At 46.0% G+C, this 23551-nt stretch overlaps 2 protein-coding genes across 3 annotated transcripts in view; one reads left to right on the forward strand and one right to left on the reverse strand.

Moving 5' to 3' along the window:
- Positions 1-8620, reverse strand: part of GLT8D2 (glycosyltransferase 8 domain containing 2) — a 34285-nt gene extending 25665 nt beyond the window's left edge. Inside the window, exon 1 of the mRNA XM_040984642.1 lies at positions 8367-8620. The gene's annotated coding sequence lies outside the window, so the exon portion shown is untranslated. The remainder of the gene's footprint in view (positions 1-8366) is intronic.
- An 8535-nt stretch (positions 8621-17155) lies between these two features.
- HCFC2 (host cell factor C2) overlaps positions 17156-23551 on the forward strand; it is a 38004-nt gene continuing 31608 nt past the window's right edge. The window contains exons 1-3 of one of the 2 annotated variants that reach the window (XM_040984667.1): positions 17156-17345; positions 18778-18926; positions 20044-20204. In XM_040984667.1, the coding sequence (XP_040840601.1) occupies positions 17183-17345; positions 18778-18926; positions 20044-20204 (473 nt within the window). In that variant the 5' untranslated portion in view covers positions 17156-17182. The remainder of the gene's footprint in view (positions 17346-18777; positions 18927-20043; positions 20205-23551) is intronic. The other variant, XM_040984660.1, reaches the window with a different exon arrangement.

Consider the following 23551-nt stretch of genomic DNA (forward strand, 5'->3'; position numbering starts at 1 on the left):
CCAGGCCTGCTGGGCCCAAGGGTGATGAGAACCTACTGGCAGTGACTAGGAGAACTCTTCAGCTGAGGCTGGATTCCAGGGATTAGTTTACTGTAAACAGGCAGCTACAACGTCCCCTTTATTTTCCTGCAAGTGTGGATCGCACACCCAGACATCTGCCATTGCTCTTCTCCTCTTCCCCTCTTAACTTGGCAAAGAATTGAGTCAAAACAGCCAAATGGCTCAGGACGTTGCTGAGCCTTAAGCACATTCCATCCACTTACAATATTGGTGATAGGCATCCGTCTGACTCATGGGGATAAAGTTAACTTAGGGTGGAGTTTAGCCACCTAGCCCCTCCTACTGCTTAGATGAAGGAAGTCATCTGGTACCAGGAGAGAGAGTGTGTGTAAAATGGACGGCCGTACAGAGTGAGGGTGAGGGTAAGGGTGAGATCCCTGAGGCCTGTCCTCCTCGGATGTCCCAGTTACCCAGCCAAGAAACTTCTCTTCTTTTTATTTAAACTGATTGGAAATGAGATATACTTTCTTGCCATCACAAATCCTTCCAGGCAGAATGATGTGAAAGTCTGCAAAGTTGTTTATTTTGATTTGCTTCAAAGGCAGAGTGACAGAAAGAGACAGAATGAGAGAGACAGTGACAGAGAGAGAGAGAAATCTTGTGGCCTTTGGTTCACTTCTCAGACACCTGTAATAGCTGAAACTGGGTTAGGCCAAAGCCAGAACCAGGAATTTCCATCTGAGTCTCCCACATGGATGCAGAAGCCCACATGCTTGGGCCTGCTTCTGCTGCATTCCCATAATATTAGCAAAGGCATGGATTAGAAGCAGAGTGGGGACTCATCAAAGGAAATCTGAAATGTGATATTGGTGCCCCAAGCCTAGCTTCACCTGCCGTGCAGTGAGATCTGCCCTGGGGAGAAGTGCACAGCGGTCAGATGATACAGTGTTATTGAAATTTCAATTTGTACACAGCTCTGACAATTTAAGTACCTTATCTCCTTTAGTTCTTACAACACCATTAGGGCAGATGGATATATTACTTTACAAAAAGGATTTACTTATTTATTTCAAAGGCAGAATGATGGGGAGACAGACAAAGAGTAACAGAGAGGGAACTTACATCCACTGGTTCATTTCCCAAACGGCAGTACAGATGAGGCTGGGCCAGGCTAAGGCTAATAGGCTAGTAACCAGAAACTCTATCCAAGTGTCCCATACAGACAGCAGAAACTCAAGCACCTGAGTCAACACCTGCTGTTTCCCTGGCACATTAACAGGTAGTTGGATCAGAACTGGGGCATCTGTGACTCAGAGTCATTCTGACAGGGGGCACCAGTATCCCAAGCAGCTGCTCAACTCACTGTGCCCAAATGCCTGCCTCCAATTTTCAAATGGTGAAAATCTGAGTTCAGAGAGGTTCCGTAACTTGCTCAAAACCACACAACCAGTAAATGGTAGATCAGGAATTAGACATTAGAATTTTGTGATGCCAGCACTCCCTAGCCACAAAGTCCTAGCTACTGTAGGGCTGTCCTGTGTGCACCAGGGGGCAGATTGAGCTGCAGGTCACAGATCTCACTGCAGGCTGAGCAAGGCTTTGGCTCTCAGCAAGCATGGTTTGCTCTCCCTCAAGTGTCCCATTACAGTTACTGTGAGCCTATGCCAGGGGTAGAGAAGCAAGAGTTGACCTGTCTTTCCCTGTCTCACCTGCTGTCAACTGAGATCTCTTTAATATGGGAAAAGAGGCTTCAGGTTGATGACGGCACAGCTCATGGCAGCCAGAGGGGTGGAGAGCCAAGGAGGGGAGACCCTGGGGTCTTTATTTCAAATAAATAAATTAATTAAGAAAAACACACACACCCATGTATATGAGCCCAAATTGCATCCTCTTCTTCTTGGCAAGTTCATCTTACTTCTAAGGGTGGCACTTACTGGGTTAAAAAAAATTTGAAATGAGGAAGACACAGAAACTGATTGAGTAGCTAATATCCAGTGGAATTTCTGCTCTAATGTGTTCGGTAGATTGCTTGGTTAGAATGTGGGCCTTGCAGTAAGACCTACCTGAACTCAAACCCCAGCTCTGCCATACAGAAGACCCTTTCCTTTTGGGAACTTAATATTTTTTACAAATGGCCATAGCCCCATCTTGCAACCACCATGTTAACAACCAACTCAGATTAAAAAGCCCTAATGAATGTGACAATGCTTGGGCAAGAAAAAAAAAAAAACCTTCAATGAATGCTAAAAGGTTGTTGGAAACAGGAAATTCTCACTCTGAAAGTGTCACTTCATTAATGAGTTATTCATTGCAGAAGGAATTTCCTGTTAATTACAGCCGAGAAACCACTCTTAAGAGAGAAACACTGATAATGGAACAAATTAAAATTCTGTGCCTTGGGATGTTATAAACAGCAATGTGTGCTTGACTATGACATTTAACCTGATGCTACCACAGATAATATCAAGGTCAAATCTAATCTGTGGTGCATTCTAAAGGTCAGTCTTTGACTCTTTGAACATGGCAATACAATGAAAGAAAAAAATGGCTAGAACTCTTGTGGATACTTGACAACGAAATGAATCATGGCAACCATGGTGTTTGAATTATCTATAGAATTGTCTATAGAATGGGACCATTCTGCTGCACATACTAACATGCATAGGGAATAGGGCTGGGGCTGGGCTTAGTGGGTGCTACTGGGGATGACTCTGACTAGGCTGTAGTTGTTGCTGGCGTGTAAGGGCCATGTGTGGTGGGTGGTGTTAGGCTGGGCCATAGCATTTGTTGGTTTGCATATAAGATGGAGCCAGGGACAGAACTGACCAGGTTACTGCAAACACTAGTATGTGTATAGGCTGATGTGGGTGATGGATTGAACCAGATCCCACACCGGCTGACACACAGAGGAATCAGGTTGGAGTCACCTCTGATAAGGTATCTTTGCGAACCCCGCAACTAGACCACTGGGCTCAGAACTCCAACTACAGTGAAAAACACAGGATCTGTGGTCTAACCATAGAATGTGAGTCAGAACTGGACCTCCTCAGTTGCTGAGATGGTGCAGTGGACAGCATGCCCAGGTACACATGGAGGACATGACAAACAATTAATTGAGGCCTGCAGAGAACATCTAGTACCATGGAGGGCAGAACAAATTGGAGTGCTCTCCTGGTCAAGTTTTGAAGTGAGTATCTAGGCAAACAGAGACTCTAAGATGGACTATGCCAGCCAATAGACCTTGAAAAGATTTCCTAATCCTTGGAGCAACAAAATCAACAGTATCTCAGAGCTATCAAAGCCACTTAAGTAGTACCCTCAGAACATGCTCCACATCGGGGACCTTGGAATGACACTGGGTGGCTGTCCTCCATTCCCGGGTACTGATGCGGTTGGGCTCTGGGGGTAGTCCTTTCCTCTTCTCTCCCCTTTTTCCCCAGATACAGAAAGAAAAAAGGAGATTGGAGGCAGCTGTCTGATCCACTTTTCCCCATTCCCCCATTCCTCGAACTGCCCCACCCTAACCAGTAGTCCACATGGGATGATGGCATGCATCCCTCTCAACTATGTAAACATTGTCAAAAATAAAATGAATTTATTATTAAAAACAAATAGGTAAATCTTAAAAAGAAAAAATAAATTATCTATAAAGTGTATGGTTGGGAAAATCAGGAAAATATCAATTATGTCAATATTAACGTTCCTGCATGGATAATTGTGATATGGTTATGCATGAATATATCTTTCATCATTAGACACATACACACACGCATACATTTACGGGTGGAAAGCTAAGACAAGTTCAGGATGTGTGTGTGTGTGTGTGTGTGAAGAGATAATGAGACAAAGCAAATGTGGCTAAATGTTAATAATTGGTTGAGTCAGTGACAAAACATCATTATACTCTTCTTTAACATTTCCATAAATTACCTTCTTAAATAAAAGTGAAACAAACTGAGCACAGTGAAAATAAGGTGTTGTGTAGAGTAAATGCTATAATTCATTTCAAGCTCAGTGAAAGCACTTGGTGAACAGCAGGGACCCCAATTATTCCAGCTGTTATGATGGCGTGAGTCCAGGAAAATCACTTCACCTTTCTACGTCTGTTTCCTCATCATGACTAAGGAGACAATTCTAACAGCTCTAACATCCTAAGACTTCACATGAAATTTCCTTTCAAAGGGGCACTTACGAATCTGACTTCAAAAAAGTAGCTGAGGCGTGGGCACTTATTCCAACAGTTAAGATGTCGGCACACTATATAGCAATGCCTGAATTTAATTCCCAGCTCTGGCTCCAAAACAGTTTTCCGCTAACACATAGCCTTGAAGGAAGTAGTGACAGCTCAAATAATTGGGTTCTGCCACTGAAGTGAAGCCTGGGTTGCACTCATGGCACCTAGCTCTGGTCCTGGCCCAGCCCCGGCCACTGCAAGCTGCTGGGGAATGAACGAGCAGATGCACTATCCATCTGTCTGTCTCCCTTTCTCTGCCCCTCAAATAAATTAAAATATGTATAAAGTGATTGAGAACAGAAGAATCAATATTACAAAAGCACATGCTACCAAAGACTATTTAGTTTCAATGCAATTTCTATCAAAATTCCCATGGCATTTTCCACAGAAATAGAAAAAATAATCCTAAAATTTACATGGAACCACAAAAGACCCCAGATGCCTAAAACAATCTTGAAGAGGAACAAAGCTAGAGGTATCACACTTCCTGATTTCCAATTCTGTCATAAAGCTACAGGCATCCAAACAGTGTAGCACTGGCATAAAAATACACACATAACCCAATGAAACAGAGCAGAAAGCCCAGAAAAGAAAAACTGTATATATAACCAATTTTCCAAAAAAGGCATCAATAACACACAATGGGGAGAAAACAGTCTCCTCAATAAACAGTGCTGGGAAGACTAGATACCCACATGCTAACAAATAAAACTAGGTTCTTTTTCTTTTAAGATTTATTTTATTTTTATTACAAAGTCAGATATACAGAGAGGAGAGACAGAGAGGAAGACCTTCCATCTGATGATTCACTCCCCAAGCAGCCGCAATGGCTGGAACTGAGCCAATCTGAAGCCAGGAGCCTCCTTTGGGTCTCCCATGTAGATACAGGATCCCAAGCCTTTGGGCCTTCCTCTGCTGCTTTCCCAGGCCACAGGCAGGGAGCTGGATGGGAAGCAGAGCTGCCAGGATTAGAATCGGCACACATATGGGATCCTGGTGCGTTTAAGGCAAGGACTTTAGCCACTAGGCCACACCGCCGGGCCCAAAACTGGGTTCTTACCTTACATTATTCACTACAAGCAACTCAAAATTGGTTATATATTTGTTATTTGTCAATGAATGTGTATGTAATTGTACATAGTCATGGGGTACAGTACAATTTTTGACACAGAAATGCAAAGTACAATTATCACATATGTGTATATTTACCACGCATTAAACATTTAAAGGCAAAATGTGGAACTACAAAACTAGAAGAAAAAGAACAAAAGTCCATGGCTGGTCTTTGCAAAACACAAAAAGTCCAGGCAAGTTGACACCTAGACCCCTGAAAACCTTGCAATAAGAATGTGTTTTATGGGCCCGGCGCAGCGGCGCAAGTGGTTAAGGTCCTCGCCTTGCACTCCCAAGATCCCACATGGGTGCCAGTTCTATCCCGGCAGCCCCGCTTCCCTTCCAGCTCCCTGCCTGTGGCCCAGGAAAGCAGTCGAGGACGACGGCCCAAGGCTTTGGGACCCTGCACCCGCGTGGGAGACCTGGAAGAGGCTCCTGGCTTTGGACCGGCATAGCATCGGCCCGTTGCGCTCACTTGGGGAGTGAATCATCGGACAGAAGATCTTCCTCTCTGTCTCTCCTCTCTGTATATCCGCCTTTCCAATAATAAAAAAAAAAAAATCTTAAAAAAAAAAGAATGTGTTTTATGGGCCCAGCACAGTAGCCTAGTGGCTAAACCCCGCCCTCCTTGCATGTGTCAAGATCCCATATGGGCACTGGTTCTAATCCTGGCGGCCTCATTTCCCAGCCATCTCCCTGCTTGTGGCCTGGGAAAGCAGTTGAGGATGGCCCAAAGCCTTGGGATCCTGCACCAATGTGGGAGACTCAGAAGAGGCTCCAGGCTCCTGGCTTTGGATTGGCTCAGTTCTGGCCATTTTGACCACTTGGGGAGTGAAGCAGTGGACAGAAGATCTTCCTCTCTGTCTCTCCTTTCTGAACATCTGACTTTCCAATAAAAAACAAACTAAAAAAAAAAAAGAGTTTTACCTGGGCAAATTGGAGTCAAACCTAGAAAGATCATTTGGAGACCTGGCTAAGGGAATAACTCTGCCTTCGAATGGGGGAAATACAAAAATGGGAAGGACTCTTTAGATGAATATTACAAACATCGGAACCACTAAGTTAATCATTTGCCTATTAATTCATTTGAGGACAAACAAAAAAAGGTAACACATAGGTACTGGCATTGTGGCACGGCAAATTAAGAGCCACCTATATTGCTGGCATCCCATATGAGAGCACAGATTCCAATTCCTGCTGCTGCATTTCCCTTCCAGTCCCCTGTTACTGCATGGCAAGGCAGCAGCAGACACATGTGGGAGACCCAAATGGAATTCTAGGCTCCTAGCTCCTGCCTGACCCAGGCCACCTGCAGCCAGCTGGGGAGTGAACCAGCAGACAGAAGATCTTCATCTCTCCCTCTTTGTCACTCTGTCTTTGAACTAAATCAAATAAACCCTTTAAAGATAAAGTTAGTCCCTGGGGTATGGCCATTAGGTATAAAGTAGGATTTTTCATAAAGGAAACCAGCATGGAAACATGTACAGTCAGAGGGAGCATCCCAGAGCATGTTGGAGCAATGTTACAGAATACTTGCTAAAATGCCTGGGGGTCACTTGTTTGTGTTCAACAGCCTTAAGCAGGTTTATTTACTGGGGCACCGCTGAGAACCTTTAAAATGCCCTTCCTCCTTGAGCTCTCTAAGAGGGTGCTGTAGTTCACAAAACACATTTCCCTTGGGACGGCGCTCTCCAGAACATTCTTCAGAAAGTGCTGAGATAAGGGAGTCTTACTGAGAGTTGTGTTCCTCGAGGGGCTAGAAATGAAAATTACTAAGGCTGCGGCTTTCAAAAGCTTGTCTTTCTCTGAGTGAGGACAGAGGAGGATGAAGGAGAGGCAGAGTACGCTAAAGAGACGACTGGGGAGGAGAGAAACAAGCAGGCCCCATAGAGAATCCAGGCGAGGGCATGAGACGCAGGACCCACTGTCGGGTGGAACAATGAGTCAAGCAGGGATGTGCAGGCACTTGACGCTCACCTTTCGTGAGACCCCATTGCTTTGCAGATCCTCTACTATGCCCTCTCTAGAGATGATGCCAATTAGTTCCCATTTCACAGATGAGGTAGAAGGGGCACGTGCTGGAGAAGTAAACCCGCTACCCAGTGTCAGACTTAGCAGCGTCCGCACAGATTCAGCGCTGTGAGTCGGGACCGAGGAGGCTGCCTTCTCGTTACTGCAGCGCACGGTCTTCTGACCGCATAGCGCGGGGATGGAAGTTTGTTACATAATACAGTAATACCCAAAGGGTCTCCTGCCCAACGGCAGCGCCAAAACACCCAGAGGAAAAGCAAAGGACAAAACGCAGCCAACCAGCCGATATCACCTCGGAGTCTGGCTGAGCAAGGCCAAACAGCTTTAAAGGAATGGATTTTTCCGTAGTATATCCAGATGTTGAGATATCATTTCTCTCTCTCACACATTCCTGTGTGGACTATTCATTTTAACTTATGTTGACAATTTATCAGGCTATGTAAAGCATCTCCAGTGTGGCACATCTGCTTTCAAAGCAAACATGAGACATTATTTGAAAGTTAAAAATAAAAAAGCACTTCAACTCAAATCCCACCGCTACTGTACTTACCAGAAGCTTCTCTTAGACTTTGGCCACTGTCACTTTCTTTCCTGGGGATGTGGACCATCCCAACATCCTCCTAAAGCTGATTCCAAAAATCTGAATCACGGCTCAACTGAATCATCAGTGGCTTCAAAACAAACCTGCATTGAAGGTTAGCATTGGTCACATCCTAACTACTGATTTCTGTGCTCAGAATCAGAGGTGGGTGGATAACCCAAGTCTGGGAAAGCAGCTCAGGACACGCAAAAACTTATACTAGCTATCCTGGATTTGCTGCCATGGCAGAGAGATTGCCTAGGAACGCTGCCGACGGAATTGGAGACTGGGGAAACCAAGCTTTTGTAGGACAGCCTGACACCTCTGATTTAGGAGTCTGCAGCCAAGACTGCACAGGCGGGCCAGGGAACGGGCAAGACACAGCTTCTTGTCTGCGTCTCTGTTTACCTGGCAAATGGCGAGGTAGGGCGTTTGGCTGCCCCGTCGCGAAGAGCTGGCAGGGGCCGAGCGTTGGAATCGTGGCTGGCGCAGGGCTGCTGCCCTCCTCGCTGCTTCTAAGATCCCATGGGATACCCCAGCGGGCTGGAGAGCCCCAAGGCCAATGTGACGTTTCCACAAGAATATTTCTCCTCCCTGCTTCCCCGCACCCTGCTCTGCTTACGTCGGCTTCAGAGAGGCTCGGGTTTCTCCCATCCCTGCTCCTGGGAGGCGCCTCAAAACGGCTTCCAGATGTGCGGGAGGGGTGGGGCTGTGCTGCGCTGGGCACACCAGAGGCCAATGCTGGCCTATGCAGGAAGAGCAAACGCTGACAGGAAGACTTTCCAAAGAGCAGTGGTGCAATTCGGAGTGCAGAGTGCTTTTGAGGGTTTTCAACTGCTCACCTTTGAAATGCAGTCCCCCTCACCTCCTCACCACCACCACCCCGCCCTCCGCCCCGTGACCCCCAAGCAAAACCCAGATATCAGCTCTGGTCAGAAGAATGAAGCAACTTACTTTTTGCTTAAAGAGTTAAAAAAAATTAGCTTAATTTTTTAATTTGCAGACCTAGAGAGTGAAGGACAGAGAGCTCTTCCATCTCCCAGTTCACTGGCCATATGGTCTCAACAGTCGGGGCTGGGCCATGTGGGTGCAGGGGCCCAAGGCTCGGGCCACTTTTGGTTGCTTTCCCAGGCACATTAGCAAGGAGCTGGATGAGCAGTGGGGCAGCCAATGTAGCACCTCCTCCACCAGACAAGTTCCTGGCAGGGTCACTCACTGAAGGATCCCAGCATATGCTGCCTTCCTTCTTGGGATGTTCTCTGCAATGGAAATGCAATGCACACTTCTAACTTTAAATTGCTGAGGACCACATTAATAAAACTACAAACAGGCAAAAGCATTTTACCCAATAGATGCAACATTCTAGCTTTGGGAAATATTTACTTATTTATTTGAACTGCAGAGTGACAGAGAAAGAAGAGACAGACAAAGAGAGAGAGAGAGATTCATCTGCTGGTTTACTCCTGAAATGCACACAACAGCTGGGCCTGGGCCAGGCCCAAGTCCAGAGACTGGAACTCCATCCTCCTTGCTTTAGTGGGTGCAGTTGACAGAGCTCTTGCGCCATCTTCCACTGCCTTCCCAGGTTCATTATTAGCAGGGAGTTGGGCTGCAAGTTATACAACCATGACTTGAATTAGCGCTCATCTAGGATGCAGTGTCACAGGTAGTGTCTTAATCCACTGCACCACAAAGCTGGGCTCTGGATTTTTTTGATTCCACATGTGGGATCACACAGTATTTGTCTCTCTGTATCTAATTTATTTTACGTAGAATAAACGGTTTCTAGGGTCATTTGTGTTGTTGCAAATGATAGGATTTCAACCTTTGTATAAGGTTGAGCATTTTAGCATGAACAAGCAGTCTTTAAAAAGTCCATGGGCATATGTATTATGAAAGAACTTTGCATGGGTTTCCGGCTTGGTTTTTTTTTTTTTTTTTTTTTTTGCACTAAAATATCCTTTAATTCAATTTCCCACAAACATATCAAAGTGTTTTTGTATATATTCAGTATTTTCCCTCTCTATTCTTCTGTTGATGGACGTGCTAGCTATTCCCATGTCTTGGATATTCTGCACAGTGCTGCAGTGAATGTGGAAATGCAAATTCCTTTCCAGACACAGTACTGACTTCACTTCCTTTGGATATATACCCAGAAATGGCACTGCTGACTTAGCAGCTCTATTTCTCATTTCTTGAAAATCTGTACTGCTTTTCATAATGAATGCATTTTTATTGTTGATAAAAGAATCCATAAATTATGAACCAGGGAAAAGGATTTTAGCACTAAGTTATGCTTATTTATTTATTTATCTATCGGCAAGGCAGACTGGCAGAGGTCAATGGAGAGACAGGGAGGGGAAAAGACCGAGTTCCACCATGCACGATTTCACTCCCTAAGTAAATGACCACAATAGTCAGGGATGGGTCATGCTAAATTCCATCCTGATCTGCCACACAGGTGGCAGGTACCCAGGTACTTGGGCCATCACCTGCTGCTTCCCAGCTGGCTCAGAAGCAAAGTAGCCAGCTCTTCAACCAGCACTCAGATATGGAATGTTGTCATTAGTAGTAGTGGTTTAACCTGCTACACCACAACACTGGCTTATTATTTTTAATTTTTAAAAGAAATCCAAATGAATTAAATAGTCTTAGAGACATTGCTGGTGGCCAAGTCATAGCTTTTCTTTTGTTGTTGTTGTCGTTGTCCTAATAGAAACACTATTTTACTCAAGTCATCAAAGTGCCCATTATAAATGTTCCACTCCTTACAAAATCTGCAGTTGGTGTGGCCTGTGAACAGAAACCTGTGGCTTAGGATTCCCTAGAAGTCCTTTATTCCTGGCAAACAGCTGCTTGGTGTTGCTTTTTCACCCTGTGGATTCCTACAAGTGCAGTAGCCATCCTGCAGCTCCAGTGATAAAAAGGCCATGCTGTGCTGCCCAGGACCACACTGGCTATGCCCAGACAACATGGAGTCCTTAGTCAGAGGCCTGGCAGGCCACAGATGGCTCATTGCATAAGGATGCTGGGAGGAGGATTTCATTGTTGAAGGGTGTACTATATGTTAGGAACACATGGTTAAGAGAGGGCCCTATATCCTGGGGAAGCAACAGCCAGGAGAAATCAACAACCACATGACTGGGAGACATCGGCAGCCTTATGGAGAAGACTCCCGAATGACAGCAGCCTTCCTATTAGGAAGCAGCCAAACTGTGAGGGTCTATACAGGAGGAATTAGAAAGCTAATTATTTTAACCTTCCATCTCCAGTTGGTGGTACCCACCCCACTGACCAAACCCAACTGGAGGTCAGAGGGTAAAGAGTAAGTGTAACAGTGCATTCAGGTCAAAACCTCAGGACACCAAACAGGTTGGAGAAGGGCAGAGGAGAGATATATACAAGCCATTGGAAAATGTCCTTGCACAGCATAAAAATAGGGTCCCCTGTCATTGAGCTGTCCAGCAGCCTGACACATATACAGATGGCACCAAGTAAGGAGCCCAACTCCCTACTGGCCTTCAGAATTACCATTCCTGAACTAACTGCTGCTGTAAGATTCCTTTGTTACGTAAGAAAAACAAATCTTAATGTGGTTAAGTCACATCAGCCCACTACAGTTGTATGTCTGAGTGCAATGCTGTGTGATGTATAGTCATGTGTCACATAAGGATGTTTACAGTCCTGCGCCGTGGTGGTCCCTTAATATTGTTATAGAGCTGATGGCATGGCTGTGCTGACCTCTTAGAGTAACACACTCCTTAAGTGTCTGTGGTGAGAACAGTGATATGAAAGAGCAGCTCATTCAGTTATATAGAGTTCATACTTGGTAATCAGCCTCTATGTTCCTGCCTAATGAATTTACTATACTGTACTTCTTATTGTTACCTCAGAGCTATTCCTTCTACTTGCTAACGAAGTTCTCTGTAACACAGCCCTAGGCAGGTCCTTTAGATGTCCAAGTACTGTCATCATAGGAGATGACAGCCCCATGCCTGTTACTTCCTCTGCAGACTTGCCAGGAGGAGATATGGGGGTGGGGAGGAACACAGTCAACATCCTAGTCTGGGCTACTACCAGTGCTTGTATCTTTGCTTTTAACAAGGTTTAAAAAGTAAAACACACACATACACAGTAACAACTCAAAAACCCAACAGGCTCTATGAGATAGTTTCAGTGTGTCTCGGGGGGACCATCCAGATTTGTGTAATATATGACGTTCATACAACAATAAAATTACCATTGATGCATTCCTTAGAACATGTTGTTATGCCACATATGTCGCATTTAAAAATTCTATTTATTTGAGGGGCCGAGAGAGACAAGGAAAGCGAATTTCCTTCCACTAATTTACTCTCCACATTCCAACAACAGCTGGGGCTGGGCAAGGCTGAGGGAAGACACTAGCCACTGAATCCAGGTCTCCCGAGTAGGTGGCAGAGACCTAGCAACTTGAGCCATCACCACTGTCTTCCAAGCTGCACACTGGCAGGAAGCTGGTAAGGGGAGTGGAGTCAGGACTTGAACTTGGGTACTCCGATATAGCAAATGGGCATCCCATGTGGCAGCTTAAGTACTGTACCAGATGCCCATACTTCACATACATTTTAAATTCGTGCTATCACTGTTACCTAAATGTGCACCTGAGACCTTATACTCGGTGTACACCTTGTTGAAGCTTCATCACTTCTTGCCCACAGGTCCTGCCTTGCCTGAGTGTGAAACTTTTAGATAAGATCACAGATAAAAATCTATTAAGGCTGATAAGCGTGTCTGGAAGGAAAGGAAGAAGAGCTCTGCGGTAACCAATGAATCACTACTACACTAGGTCAGGCTGATAAGACTTTTTATCCCCTTTGTCTCCTTGGTTGGTCTCCAAGATCACACGCAAGGGCCAGAAATGACTGCAGCAGCCTTCATTCCCTGTCGCATGCTTGGTGAGCTCTGCTTCTCCTTACCAAGCTGAGCGTCGGCACCCTGCCACTCTCTGGCCTGCCAGCAATTCAGGCTCCCTTACCTGAGCCTTGGACCTGGTTCCTGCTCTCCCACTGCTACAACTGTTTTTCTTCCTTGGTTGTTTTGTTGATTTCCTATTCCGGTAACTGGCTTAGGTACTATCTGGCCTAGAGCCATGCCTTGCTCTTGCCAGCTGCCCTCCCCCGCCACTATCCTTAAGCCAGGATCTATGGCTGGAGCCTTGCCATCCATGCACAGACCTCTCAGACACCACCTGCTTCACTCATTTCAAGAGCAGAACCTGCCCAGGCTCTCTGCTATTGAGTTCCACCCACCTGCTCATACTCCCCGAAAGCTCTTCTCAGACTGCTGCCAATAAGCCCTTGGCTCAAGTCCTGAGATGAGATTAAGGTCTCCTTTGGCCATTGTGAATGACACTCCTGGCTGAAAACACTGCACGCGGTCTGCAACCTCTGGCACCAGCTCCTTGTTGTAGCTCTGACTCCTTAGTGGCCTGCAGCGCAGAAGGATGAAATGAAACAGTGGTATTGTCACTAAAATAAAGGCAGTGATGTCAAAATAAAACAAAACACTAGTGACTAAAAGCTAACAACATGCCAAGCACTGCATAAGTTCAGCACAGTCCTTGCTTTACCTGGCCACAGCACAACCCTAAATGCCTTTGTCTTAGTAAGGCACACCAGTTCCCAGCAAAACAGTTGAGACGTCAGTCACTGTGAGCAGCTGCATGAGTCCAACTTCATTACTAGCTTTTTTCTCCACAAGGTAACTGTGGACGTAACGATGAATGACAAAGCCCTTGACTTCTTTCACAGTCTGTTGGTGAATGGTCACTAGGCCTGTGTTATTCAGCTTCTATATTTTGTTTAATCCAAAAGGATAACCTTAAAAAGTTTTACTGCCATTTTTACAGGCAAAGAATCTGAGGTCAAAGAGGAAAAAACATTCAGCCAAGGGCATACAGCTAGAAAGTGACTCACTGGCTGCATCCCAAAACCCAAGACTCCGTTGTGACATGTGGGCATCCCAAATGGTGACTTAACCAGTAGTGCTACAATGTCTTTTCTTTCCAACGGATCTTCCTTGTGGTGCACAATCATGAGCAAGTCTTGTCATCCAAAATGATTTTCTCTGCATGCTTTTTCCTACAGCTGCTGTTGTTTTCTCACAGGAAGTCTCTCTAAAGAGTAGACACTATGTGTTATCTGTATTTCCTTATTATCCATTCTTTGATTCTCTCTGGCTTAGTCCCTTCCACTCCTCAGAAAGTGTTTTAATCTGGGGCAGAAATAACAATAGCCTCTAAATTTACAAATCTAGCAGATTTGTAATCTGTTCGCCCTCCTACTTGAACCCTATGGCTTTTTGATAACCACTTCTGCTTCTGTGAAAGTCCCTTCGCCTGTGACTTCTCTGACATCCTCACCTAGTTCCCTTTTGACCTCTGTGGCTACTCAACCTTTTTCTCTCGCTGTCTTTCTCTCTCTCACACACACACCCCATGAAAAAACAAGAGCTATCACATTGGTATAGCATGCCAATCATCTGCCCATGCACTGACACGCCATTTGGGTGCTGGCTCAAGTCCTACTTGCTCCACTCCCAATCCAACTTCCTGCTAAATGTCTGGGGAAGAGTAGAATATGGCCCATGATCTTGGGGTCCCTTCACCCATGTAGGAGACCCCAGTGAAACTACTGATTTCAAACCAGCTCAACTTAAATTATTGCAGCCATTTGGGGAAGTAAACCAGGAGATGGAACATCTGTCTCCCTTCTTTCTGTAACTGACTTTCAAGTAAAAAGAAATAAATCTTTTAAAATGAAATAGAGCTCAACATGATGGCTCAGTGGCTAAAATCCTCCCCTTCTATGCTCCAGGATTCCATGTGGGTGCTGGTTCATGTCCTGGCCACTCCACTTCCCAACCAGCTCCCTGTTTGTGGACTGGGAGACCAGTTGAGGACAGCCCAAGGACTTGAGGCCTTGCACCTGCATTGAAGACCCAAAGAAACGCCCAGTCACTGGCTTTGGATCACTACAGTTCTGGCTGTTGTGACCACTCGGGGAGTGAATTAGCAGACAGAAAATCTTCCTCTCAGTAAATCTGCCTTTCCAATAAAAAAAAGAAGAAGAATTTCATCAGCTGGTTTACTCTGCAAATAGCTGCAACAGCTAGGTCTGCGTCAGGAAGAAACCAGGAACCTGGGACTCCATCCAGGTGTCACTCATGGGTGACATGTTTAGCTGCCCTCCCAGGTGCATCAGAGGAAGCTGGACTGGAAGTAGGGTAATTGGGACTCTAGTTTGGGATGCTAGCATTACAAGCAAGCAGGTGACTCGAATCTGTGGGACAGTCTTTCTGGTTCCTTCTCTTCCATTTACTGCAATAACATGTCCTCCCCAACACTCCTCTCCCTCCCTCTTTGCTTCCCTTTCTACACTTTTCTCCTAGGAGACAGCTTCCATTCCTGTAGTTTCAAAGACTGAAACTTCCTGAGAGTTGAAAATCTGCTATAGACTTATCACTGAAGGACAGGCAAGCCAAAGTTTCTCTTGTAAATAATCTTTCCTGTTGAATAAAGCATCACATCAGAGACTGGACCTAAACACCCCACCAATATGTTCAATTCCCAACCCACACAGCCTGTGAATGAGACCTTATTTAGATGTAGGACCTTTAGAAGTAACATAATAGGAGACCATAGGATGAAAGAATTTCTTATTTAAAAAGGTAGAGAATTATTTCTCAAGGAAACTTAAATGGTTGAAAAGGAAGAGAGGCAGCCAGAGAGGCAGCTGAAGGGTTAGGGGGGAAGTGAGTTAAGCCTAGGAGAGAAATTGAAACAGAAAACTAAGAAAAAAGAATTTGGGGTCTCATGCCATCTAGCCCGTGTTGCAGCTTTCCCACAAGTTCTTGGGCCCTTTAGTAGGGGTTTCCCCCCTTGATGTTCTTGTATCTGTTTTATACCCAAATTTAATTGTGTATATTCAAATATGCCACATGCTATGGGATGCACACAGTAAAAAGGCTACTTTAGTGAAGCAAATGAACACATCCATCATCTCACACAGTTGCCCACTTTCAGTGTAAGTGGCAGATCACATACATGCTCTTGGCATGAATTTCATAGACTCCACCTAATGTAACTGTATGCATCTGTGAAGAGTGATTTTGCGCAAGATCACCAGGCAACTGGCTTTGCTGAGGGTTACAAAGCTGCTAGCAGAAACACTGTTGTCTTGTGGTTAGGCTGGGCTGCAGGAGGCATACCCATGTAGGAATCCTAACCTCTATTATTTTAATTTTCTTTAGAAAATGAAGAAGCAGGAGAGTGAGGCAGAAACGAGGGTGTGGTAAGAAAGTACTCCATAGTTGGGTCACTGCTCAGATGCCTAACTCTGATCCAGGGGCCATGAACTCATCCAGACCTCCCTGTGGTGGACAGAGACCCAAGTCCTTGAACCACCCTGCCAGCTCCCAGGGTGCACTTCAGCACGGAGCTGGGCCAGGAAGGAAGGGGAACAGGAACTTGAACCCAGGCACTGTGAGACAGCAGACCAAGAGCCTGCCCCCTCTATTCTTTTGTGTCCACCAGATAATCAGGTTCCTTCTCTGTGCTCAGGTGGGCCCAGCTCACTGGATGGGTGGAAGGATGCTATGCCGGGCAATGGAGGGCTAAAGGTTGTTAGCTAGAAGTAAAACAGAAATCTACACATACTCTCCCACCCAAATCAAACCAAACCCTTTCCGTGGCTCACGGTTCCCAGTGTGGCTCCCCGACCTACACTGTGCTGCGGTCCTAGCCACAGCTCCGGAGGGCGCGCGGCGTCCCTTCACGCCCCTCAAGCTGTCTGGGTTAACCCCGCGACGCCCTCCCTCGACCAGCCAGACAGGCCGGGTCCTTTTCCCGCGTTCGGGGCTTCGACTGGGATTTCCCTCAGGTCGTGTCTGAGGTAACTGCCCCGAGGGTGTGATACTCGACAGACTACCCCCGAGGATACTACTCTTTGGCAAACAGTCTTCCCCCGCCAGGACGCGCGTTGCGCCGGGCTCCCCGCCTGCTCCCCGCGAGCGGCCCGGGGCTCCCCGAAGGCCCCTCACCCCGCGGGCCGGGGCGCGCAGGTCGGGCGGCCGGCGCCCGCCGTCACGTGACGGCCCCTCGCGCGCACAGCTGGAGGCGCCGGGAGCCGCGGCGCTGGAGCGGGCGCGGAGCATTGTGGGGCAGAGGGGCGGGGGTTGGGAAGATGGCGGCTCCCAGCCTCCTCAACTGGAGGCGGGTTTCTTCCTTCACGGGGCCGGTCCCCCGCGCCCGACACGGACACCGGGCCGTGGCCATCCGGGAGTTGATGATCATCTTCGGAGGGGGCAACGAAGGCATCGCGGACGAGCTGCACGTCTACAACACCGGTAAAAGGCGCCGCGACGGTTCCTCGGCCCCGCCTGCGGGAGCCGCTGAGGGGGAGGGGAGACGAGGCGGCGGCCGCGGCCCTGACAGCTGTCACCGTCCGGTCACCGCTTCCTCGGGCGGCGGGGACCGCGGCTCGGCCGAGGGCTGAGCGGCTCGCCGTGGTGTCTCGGATGGCGGCTGTTTCCTCGGGGCCCGCGGGAGGAACGGCTTCCGAGCGGAGCGCGCAGGTCCCCAGGTCACCCCCCGCCCCGGCCCTTGCCGGCCGACGGAGGCCACCGGGGCGCTTTCCACCGGCCCGGGCCTCTCCCGGAGGTCTCCCTGCGGGGTCTTCGCATCCTTTTTCTGACAAAAACGACAATACTCCTCCCTTCCCCCCCGTCCTCTCCCCCCGCCACACACCTAAGCGCCTTCTAAAGCTGCCCCGGACTTGCCTTCCTTGGGAGGAAGGGGGATCATGGAGGAGGGGAGCGGGAAAGCGAGAGGCCTTCTGGTACTTTCGCTCAGGGTCTGACCGGGAGCGGCGTGGAGCCACCCGCTGAGTAACGCTCTGGTCTGGCAGCGACGCGCGGCCTGCCGCCTGCACCTGCAGCTGTGTGTGGGGACGCTGAGCGAGAAGGGGGCTCCCTGGGGCTGCTGGAGCTGGAGCACGACCCCAAATGCCCGGGCCGGGGAGGCCCTGGCCTTCGGGCACCTCCGTGGAGTAAGAAGGAGGTTCCAGAAACGAAAAGGGAATTCCAGTTTCCCCACTTGGTCAATACTGCAGCTGTCAGCGATGTGTTTCCCTAGTGTGAGACTAAGCTACTGGATTCTGTCTGGGTCGGCTCCGTGACCGCTAACTTTGCTTTGACACGACAACTTCATCACAGTGGCCGTTTAAAAGTTAAACACTTCAGTAGAGGAAATTTTATGTCTTTCAGCTCCTCCTCCTCCTCCTCGTGGTGCCTCAGCCTATGAAGTTCAAGTTGTTTGATCGAGTGTGTAAAAATGCTGGGCTTTGGGAGCAGTTAGACTTGATTTGAATCTTGCTGTGCCAGGTTACTTAGGAACAGCACTAATTACCAAGGTTTTTAAGCCTCAGATTTTTAATTTGTACATGTCATGAAACTAAGACTTAAATGCTGTGAGTAAAAATTTTTTTTTCCTACAATAGCAGTACTTTTGGCAAATTGAAGCAGGTGATTGACACCTGCCGTGTCCATTGTAAGATATTTCACTGCATCCCTGACTTTTCCCTACCAGAGGCCATTCCCATCCACACTACCAGCTGTGACAGCTAAGAATGTTTCCAGACCTTGCCAAGTGTGTCCTGAGGTGGAGGTGGGGAGAACCATCCCCCCATTTAGAACCACTGATAAAGCTAATCCAGTGGAAGCGCATACTGTAGAATGTGTTGGTTTTTATAATTGCTTTTGCTTTTATTTTGGCAACTAGTTACAAATCAGTGGTTCCTGCCAGCTGTTAGAGGAGACATCCCTCCAGGCTGTGCTGCCCATGGATTTGTCTGTGATGGTACCAGAATATTGGTATTTGGGGGAATGGTTGAGTATGGAAGATACAGCAATGAACTGTATGAGTTACAAGTAAGTGCATTTACAATTTATTTTTTATATTGAAGCTTTAATAAAGACACTGCTCACAGTTGTTCACAAGATTGCAAATATTTGATTCACATATTTAAAATAATATAAGCTTCACATTATATGGCTGCAAAGAGGGGTAATTCCACATCAGAAGTCAGAGTGTGTAATGTGAGTCTTTTTCCCTGCCCAGTATGACATTGTGACGTAAGGTATCTGTTACTTAGCATCAGTTGTATGTGTTATATGCTTAATATCTTGATGCAGTTGTTCAGCTTTGCCCTGCTGCACAGGGCCAGAGCGCGGGGAGGACTTGGGACTACAGAGTGCAGGTCCTGCCTCCAGAGATTCTGTGTCGCTGTCATCTGCTGGGAGCTGAGCATCTGCGTGTCTGCCACATTCCCAGCTCAGGCTGCTGGTTTCCACACCATCCTTTGAAAACCACTGCTTTTTTCTCATAGTAATTGAAGTGACTTTTTTCCTCTTGGCAGCACATACAAAACAGATTCATAAAACATCTGGAAATTTTACTGCTAATGAACCAGACCTGGGGTCCTAGTTCACTTTTCCTCCTGATCTGCTCATGTGCTTCCAGGCACATGTGGATGGGTTATACCTGTTTACAGATGACCCATTTCACAAATAGTGTAAATATAGAAATACCTATGGCCATGAAGGTAATGGGAACTCAGTTACTGTGGGCTGTCATTGCCGCTTCCCAAGATCTACATTGCAAGACGTTGGAGTCAAAACCCAGGGCTGGGAATCAGACTCAAGCATTGATGTGAGATGTACGTGTACTAGCTATTTATGCTAAACACTTATTCCAAGAGAGAAAGAGAGCATTTACTTTTTCATTTGGAGAAAACTTAGTGTTTATTATTATTATTAGCTTAATATGCCATTGTGAATTCTGTAAATTTGAAAGACTAGCCTTCATTTTTATTGGCACATATATTTTAATTCCAGAAGTTAGCTACTTATTTGTCATTTATTCAAAAAGTGTTTTATTGGTTTCTTCTTACTCGATCTGGATTAAAATGTGTTGTTGTGATGTGTACTGTTGACAGTGCTGGAGCTTCCTTGATTTTTGCCTGTGTGTGCTTATGTTCTTTTTTAGGCAAGTCGTTGGTTATGGAAAAAAGTGAAGCCCCATCCCCCTTCTTCTGGGTTGCCTCCTTGTCCTAGGCTTGGACATAGCTTCTCTTTATATGGGAACAAATGCTATCTGTTTGGTGGCTTGGCAAATGAAAGTGAAGATTCAAACAATAATGTTCCTAGGTATGGTCTTTCTTAGATCAAATATTTATTTTATGATATGGATTAAGGAGATTTGATTTCTTCCATCCTGAATTAGTAAAAGGGAGGACGCTTACTGAGCAAACTTGTGTGTTTTTTTAGTCCTTGGAATATTTTTTTTAAAACTGTTTTTTCTAGTCAAAAGTCATTTTATTAAATTGATGTTAGCATAATTACATTTATCATTAGATTTGTATATACTGAAACATAATATATTTATGTTATAAATGATAAAGAAAAAATAACAGGATTATTTTATAATTAGGTTTCCTTGGAAATCAAACTTTTTAAAATAGATTTTATTTGAAAGGTAGAATTACAGAGAGAAGGAGAGATGGAGAAACAAAGAGATCTTCTGTATGCTGGCTCGCTCCCTAAGCGGCTGAAATGGCCAAGGCACGCCTGCTCTGCCAGCTGCATTAACAAGACTTGAACCGGTGCCTTTATGTGTTGCTGGCATTATCAACAATGGCTTAACCTGATGCACCACAACCCTGAGCCGTTTTTGGGAATTTGCTGACAAAAATATGGCTATTAGATGAAAGTTGTAATTCCATATTTCATAGACAAAGCTGTTACAGTAGGTCAAAGCTGACAAATAATTTTAAAAATCTTTTTCTCAGAGCCGTCACCTTGGCTTAGTGAGTTGGACCTCTGCCTGTGGTGCCAGGACCCCATGTGGATGTTTGTTTGACTCCCAGCTATTCCACTTCCTGTTCAGCACCTGCTAGTGTGCCTAGAAAGGCAGTGAAGGATGACCCAAGCCGGTACGCTGCTGCATCCACATGGGGCCCTGAATAGAGTTCCTCGTTTCTGGCTTCAGATCGACCTAGCCTTGGCTGTTGTGGCCATTTGGGGAGTGAACCAGCAAATGCAAGATCTTTCTGTCTCTCCTTTTTTTCTGTAAATCTTTCTAATAAAGATTAAAAAAAAAAAAGATTTTAAAATTTATTTATTTATTTGCTTATTTATTTATTTTGGAAAGGCAGATTTACAGAGAAAAAGAGAGGCAGCAAGATCTTCTATTTACTGGTTCACTCCCCAAATGGCCATTGTGGCCAGGGCTGAGCTGATATGAAGCTAGGAGTCAAGAGCTTCTTCTGAGTCTCCCACCTGTGTGCAGAGTCCCAAGGCTTTGGGCTGTCTTCTACTGCTTCTCCGCGCCACAAGCAGGGAACTGGATGGGAAGTGGAGCAGCCAGGATACAAACCGATGTCTATATAGGATCCTGGCGCTTGCAGGCAGAAGATTAGACAATGGAAACATTGTGCCAGGCCCCAAAAAAATCTTCCTAAACAGAATTAATCACTAGCTGTTCTCTGTTAGGGTTGGATTTTGATCACAGTGTTATTACAGCACTTGGATTTCGGATAGTGTGAGTCTAAAGACTTTTTTTTTTTTAAAGACTTATTTCATTTATTTGAGAGACAGTTACAGAGAGAGAGAGGAATCTTCTATCACTGGCTCACTTCACAAATGGGCACCATGGCCAGGGCCTGCCACAAAAGGCTGTTTTCTGATTCACACTTGCCTGTGTATCCTTCATAGCAAGGAATCTAAGCCTCTTTGCTTCCCTGTGATTGAATACTTTTCTACCAGTTTCATTGTGATGGCAAAATAAAATCTTTGGTGTAGATTTCACGGCACTTTCAAGTTGTGTTTTGTATAGAATGGAATCTTCATAGTGTATAAAGGTTTGTTCTTCTGGACTTTAGCTTTAAAAGGTAGAGTGATAGGAGAGATAATTGATCTTGTACCCACTAATTCACTTCCCAAATGCCCTCACAGTTGGGGCCAACAACAGACCCTGCGTTTTCATCTGGGATTCCCAGGTTGGTGAAAGGGACTGAAGTACTTGAGCCATCACCTGCTGCCTCTCTGAATTCATTAGCAAGAAGCTAGACAGCAAGTGGAAGAGCCAAGAGTTGAATTGGTACTCTCTGTAGGATGTGGGTATCCTGTGCGGTGACTTCATCTGCATCTCAATGTTCATTCTGTTGTAATAATTTTTTAAGGTTTTTAATTTTAATCTTTATTACAAAGGTGAGGGGTTTGCAGGCCCAATTGGGTCTCTGATTAGGATGTGGAGGGTCAGAGGGAGGGGAAGGTGGGTAACATAAATGCTTTTGTGTCTTCTAAATCAGCACCAGGAGACAGACGTTTGATGTCACCTTAGAGACCCTGGTGGGGGGAAAGAATGTGCCAAGGGTGTTATTTGAGTGGTCTTAATTGTTCTGAGAAGTTGTTGGCTCTGTTGCACCAGAAGTGAGAAATTTTAAGGGTTGTTGGTTGCCCCTGACTACCTCAGGGTACTCATTGACCTGCGTGCTTGTTGTAGAACCTATTCTGTAGTTTTGTTCAGTCTGCCCTTCAGTCTGCCCTTCTTTCCATACTTTGAAGAGGTACTCAAAGCCTTCTGTTAGCTTAGAAGGGCTGGCTGTGCATCTGTTTGCTCTGTTCTTGCACAGGAGTCAGCAACTGAGGTGGCCCACTGCTTCAGCATGTGCTCTGGAATTGGACCTTATGTCTATGTAAATTTTTCTGAGGTCTGGACTTGGACATAGCAGTCTAGTTGGGGATTCCCCTAAGAAACCCCACCTGGAAGGTCGTCAGACCTGGCTCTCATGTGTGCTGGCCAAGCCAGCCCCTGCACCAGCCCACACACTTACTCGAGAGTACCTGTGCCTGGCCAGTTCCACCCCAAACCTCAAGTCTCCCACAGATCACCTAGCCCAACCCAGTCTCCTGCCCTAGGCAATTTGTGTTCCCCCCCTGGGCAGATACTGTAGCCCTGGGCAGACACTCTTGCCTTAAGTTTCCCCAAGTCTTTTGTTTTGCTTTGCTTTGTTTTAAAGAATAGACAGTTATGCTGGCACGTTGGTGTCGTTAGCACAGAGTTGGCATTAACCAGCCCAGAAGTTTAGCCAGGTATCAGTTGCTTTTCTCCCAGCAGTTGCCTATAGTTGGGCTAGGTTTTATAGTTTTAACTCTTACATTTCTATCCATGAAATGTTACATTTCTGTTCATGAAATGCACATTCAAGTTCATCTGAGTTAAATATTATGTGTGAGATGGTAACAGTCTAAATTCATCTTTTTACATATCAATATCCAGATGTTCCAACACCATTGCTTGACAAGACTACAGTTTCCTTAGAAATTGGATTGGCATCTTTGTAGAAAAACAGTTAACCACAAATGTAAGAGTTTCTTTCTAGACTGTCTGTTCTGCTTTTATTTATTTATCTGTGTTGAAGATCCAGACTGGGCTCCTAGTCCATGGCTTCTACCTGGTTCCTAGCTTGGTCCTCTCTCAGCCTTGACTGTTG

Source organism: Ochotona curzoniae, unplaced genomic scaffold (genome assembly GCF_017591425.1).
Source record: "Ochotona curzoniae isolate NIBS_2020 unplaced genomic scaffold, NIBS_Ocur_1.0 contig_1014, whole genome shotgun sequence".
In the NCBI taxonomy this organism is placed as follows: domain Eukaryota; kingdom Metazoa; phylum Chordata; class Mammalia; order Lagomorpha; family Ochotonidae; genus Ochotona; species Ochotona curzoniae.